At 34.4% G+C, this 5,101-nt stretch overlaps 1 protein-coding gene across 1 annotated transcript in view; it reads right to left on the bottom strand.

The window, feature by feature from the left end:
• Window positions 1-302: 302 nt before the first annotated feature.
• LOC119575283 (glutaredoxin domain-containing cysteine-rich protein CG31559-like) overlaps window positions 303-5,101 on the bottom strand; it is a 42,528-nt gene continuing 37,729 nt past the window's right edge. Inside the window, exon 2 of the mRNA XM_037922820.1 lies at window positions 303-572. Within this exon, the coding sequence (XP_037778748.1) occupies window positions 318-572 (255 nt within the window). The 3' untranslated portion in view covers window positions 303-317. The remainder of the gene's footprint in view (window positions 573-5,101) is intronic.

Raw genomic sequence — 5,101 nt, 5'->3', positions numbered from 1 at the left:
AATGCAAGTGCGGTTTTCTTCATACCAAAAAAAAGGGATGTTGAATGACGTTTTTTTATGAAGTCACGTGATAGAAATTACGTAAATTAAAGAAGCAAAACATGGGGGGTTGGGGGGGGCTGGGAGACACTTGAGTTTTTATAAAACGAGGAAAATAAACCTTGTCACAATCTTTTTCCCAGAAAAAAATGTATCTTTGGTCAGATATGAAAACACTCAAAATTGAGGAAGAGAAAAACAAAAGAGAAGAAGAAGAAGAAGAAAAGGAGAAAAGGAAATTCAACGTTCTCCTACTCCTCCTCCTCCTACAGATATCCTCACTCCACACAAACACTCACCCCTAAGTACTGCCCTTCGAGGAAAACATGAGGCACAGTGACCCCGCGGGCATGGAGGCGGTCGAGGAGCTGGATCTGGGTATCACGCGCCATGAACACGTCCCTTTCCTCAAAACGGACCAACAACGTCCATAGGATCTTGCGAATTCTTAGACAGCGTTCGTAGGTGTCCCGAACGATGCCCAGTGTGGTGACGTAGACAACTACCTTTCCCCGCTCGCGTTCCATGAAGTGCTGAAGGAAAAGAAAAATAATTTTGAGACGTTAATCATTTTGGGAGGTAAGGGTAAGGTTGTTACTATTACTATTAAATTATTGTTGTTGTTGTTGTTTTGTTGTTGTTGTTGTTGTTTTTGTTGTTTGTTATTATTAATAACAAAATTATTATTATTATTATTATTATTATTATTATTATTGTTATTATTTAATTATTATTGTTATTATTATAATTATTATTTTAAGATTATTATTATTATTATTATTATTATTATTATTATTATTATTATTGTTAAGATTTATTATTATTATTATTATTATTATTATTATTATATTATTATTATTATTATTGTTATAATTATTATTATCATTATCACTATTATTATTATTATTAGTAGTAGTAGTAGTAGTAGTATCATCATTATCATCATCATTATTATTTTTGTCATTATCATTATTATTATTACTATTAGTTTTTGGATGATTAGATATTGATATCAGTGAAGTAAAAACTTTTGTGAATGCGATTGTTAATTAATGATGCAAATTACAGTTGCGAAAATGATGCTTGATGGTGACGACAACGGTGGTGGTGTTGGTGAAGACGACGATGATGATGATGATGATAGTGATGATGGTAAGAAATAATAATAATGGTAGTAATAGAAATAATAATAATAATGATAATAATAATAGCAATAATAATAACAACAATAGCAGTAGTAGTAGTAGTAATGATAACAACAACAACAATAATAACAATAATAATAATAATAATAACAATGATAATAATAATAGCAAAACAACAACAATAATAATGATAATAACAATAGTAATGATAACACTAACTGTGATATTACACTAGTTATTGCAAATATAAGTACAAGAAAATACAAAGAAACAATCCTTAAGAAAAAAAGAAAGAGAGAAAGAAATAAAACAAAGATAAAAATGATAAGCGCTTCAAGCAGCTGAGATAAGGGACCGAAAATTATCTATAACTATATACGTGAGGTTGTTGTTTGCAGAGATAAAACCTTATGAAAAAAAAAAAATTGTAATTTGCTATAAATGCTGTTTTGTTGGTTGTTTTTATATCTTAATATTATTGTTATTGTTACTAATGTTGTTTTGTTGTTGTTGTTGTGTTATTGTTTTGTCATTTGTATTATGATAATTATGGTCAATATTATAATCATTGTTATTGCATGTATCATCGTAATTATTGTTATTTTATTGCCATTTCGTCTTAATTATCTTTAACTCTAAATACTCGCAGATAAACATTCAATAAAATAACACAAACCATAATCATCTCATTAATACAGGTAAGAAAAAAAGTATCGTTCATTGATCAGGAATAGACCCCCCCGCCCCGGCACCATCTTAAGGCCCTTTTTTTAATTCGAAAAAAAAAATGTTGATTGATAGGAATAAAAGATGGAATAATGCAATGCCGCATATTGATATCGATATCTATTGACATCTAATTGTTGATAGGAATAGAAAGTCCGGATTCCCGACCTTTTTCACTTCTTGGCCTTTGCTGGGCGTGGCTCTGCCCTCGATAACATTATTTATTTGTGCATACATTCATACACATGCAGTTACACCTACATACATGTAGTCAGACATATTTATGCAAATTCACAGACACATACACGAACACGATCAAACTATATATAAAAAAAAGGGAAAAAAATGTAAGAATGTATTCATATTTCGTCGATTCCCTAACCGACCTTCCGACCATAACGACCAATTTCGACATAGCGAAACATGCAATAAAACACTCATTATAGGCCGAACAAAGTCATGGCAGAGACACTGACATTTAAAAAAGCAAATCCCTGGCGCCCCAGAAGCTTGTTTACGTGCGACAGAACTTGATGTGTGAAATCTTACTTAATCTTGAAACGGGTTCAATCGGTTTCTGGGCCGCTGCTCACGATTGCAACGCAGGTATTGAGTCCAAAATTAATTGGTCCAATAAGAGATTTTTATTTCAATTACTATAAATTGAGTTTCGTCTAATTAATTGCGATTATTTTATTTCCTTTCGTTTTATATGCCTCACGTTGGACTGTCTCTCTTTTTTTATCGTTGAACGTCAGATCTCGCTTTGCACTTTCGAACACCTATTGGCGTGGTCGTGCGAGGGTGGGGGGTGGGGGAAGAGGTCGTCCACCTTTAGGTTACCCGCCCCCGACGAACAAGGTCAAAGGCGATAAATGGTGGCGTCTTAAGGTCAACACGTGTCAAGTCGTGAACTCTGGTAACGTGACCTATTGCCATTTTTTAGAAGAGGGTTTTTGGGGTGTTCCTTCTTCTATCTCTTTTGTCTTTTTGGAAATAATTATCTTTTCTTATTCTTTCTTTCTTCTCTCTCTCTCTCTCTCACCCTCCCCTCATTCTCCCTTATCCTCTCTCTCTTTCTATCTCCATCTCTCTCTCTCTCCCTCTCCATTTCAATTTTCCTTTATCCCTCCCTCTCTCTCCTTCTCCCTTTCCCACTCCCTCTCCCTCTTTCACTCCCTCTCTCTCACACGTTCAGAATACCAAGCTATCATAAAGACCAGGAACGTAGGCGGAGAAGGCTGGAGGGGGGGGGGGGGTTCTCATCCACGTGCACCCCCCCCCCTCTTCTCTCCACCTTATAATGAGAGAGTAACTTTTAAAATATCTTGAAAATAAGTATGATCGCGTTACCCTTTACGTGTAACGATGGAAATGAGGATGGTTATAATAATGGTAGCATTATTATAGTATTAGTAAAGATAACGATAATGACAATACTAATAGTAGCGATAGTGGTAGTAGTAATGATAGGAACGATATTTATGATAAAGAGTGATAATGATAATAACAATAACCCAATAGTGATATTTTCAGTGAATATTGATAATGATGATAATAATAATAGTTATAAGAATAAGAATAATAACACAACTATTACTAATGATAATAATATCAACAAGATTTAGACTAAGACTAAGAATAGGAATAAAAATAAAAATGATAATAACAACATTGACAAAAACAGTATTAATACCCTGTAGTCTTAATCTCAATGCTTCTGTTAATTTTTTTTTTTTCATAAGGACAGGCATGTACGCCAGGAACCGTAACCCGTCGGATAAAACCCCAGGGGGACAAGAGGGCGCCCTGCTGGAGGTGTCCCAGATTCCCCAATCCCGGTTCATTGGCTCACAACGGCGCGCCTGCATCTCCCGCCCCGAGCTGCGTGACGTCATCGAGGTAAGGCCAATGACGTTCGAGATTCACAGAGGACGTCATCGAGGTAAGGCCATTGACGTACGAGATTCATACATGACGTCATCGAGGTAAGGTCAATAATGTACGAGATTCACACATGACGTCATCGAGGTAAGGCCAATGACGTACAAGATTCACACATGACGTCATCGAGGTAAGGCCAATGACGTACAAGATTCACACATGACGTCATCGAGGTAAGGCCAATGACGTACAAGATTCACACATGACGTCATCGGGTTATGTGCCGTATCGTGTGTGATGGGATGGCTTTGGTGTGTGTTGTCTATGTGTATAGTTAGTGTTTTTCGTCTGGTGTTAATTGTGTTCAGTTTTGATAGTTCATTATGATTATGTGGTTAAGACAGTGTGGTGTATTTTGTATTCGTTTGATTTGTGATTCGTTGTTACGTTATGTGAGAGTGTTGAGGATGTGTCGTAGTGATCCTGTATATTGTGTGTTTGTTTGATATATGATCATATATGTTCAAAATTGTCTATTTAATTCTATATTAAAAAATTATAACATAAATACAGCACACCAGTCATCGAACAAAGCCAACACACACACACACAAACACACTTCAACATAAATAACAACAACTACAATAATATATAACACAATATACACACATAATACACAACACACACACACACACACACTCACACACACACACACACACACTCACACACACACACACACACACACACACACACACACACACACACAACACAAACAAAAAAATAAAATATATATATATATATATATATATATATATATATATATATATATAATATATATACATACTCAATTAGTGTTTAGACAGTACTAAACAAAATAATAGAAATGAATAAATGAAATAATAGATAAATATTGTAGAGAGTGGAGGCATGTATAATTATATAAACATAAAATTAATATAATTCTATTATTTGATGATCTTGTTTTTTACAGACTGCAACAAATCAGATGACGGCCATGCACATATTGTCAGAGTGGAGAAATGTTAATTAACATTACCCGAGGAAATGTAGTACTTCTATTCATTTTGTGTCTTTTTTTGGATGTTAGTCACAGATCACGAAAGTGCACACGTCATTAGAAACTATTCACAAGTACCCTCCTTATACTCTCTCTTTTTGTGTCTATAAGATGGCTAATTCATTTTACTAGAGTGAGACGCCAGCGGCAATGCATGAATATAAATAGATAAATAAATAAATAAATAGATACGGCATAACAAGGTAGCATATTTTTGAAAATTAGGTTT

The sequence above is a fragment of the Penaeus monodon genome, chromosome 7, assembly GCF_015228065.2.
Source record: "Penaeus monodon isolate SGIC_2016 chromosome 7, NSTDA_Pmon_1, whole genome shotgun sequence".
Lineage (NCBI taxonomy): Eukaryota > Metazoa > Arthropoda > Malacostraca > Decapoda > Penaeidae > Penaeus > Penaeus monodon.
Note: the sequence above shows the minus strand (reverse complement) of the source record. Positions and strands in the feature narration are given on the sequence as shown.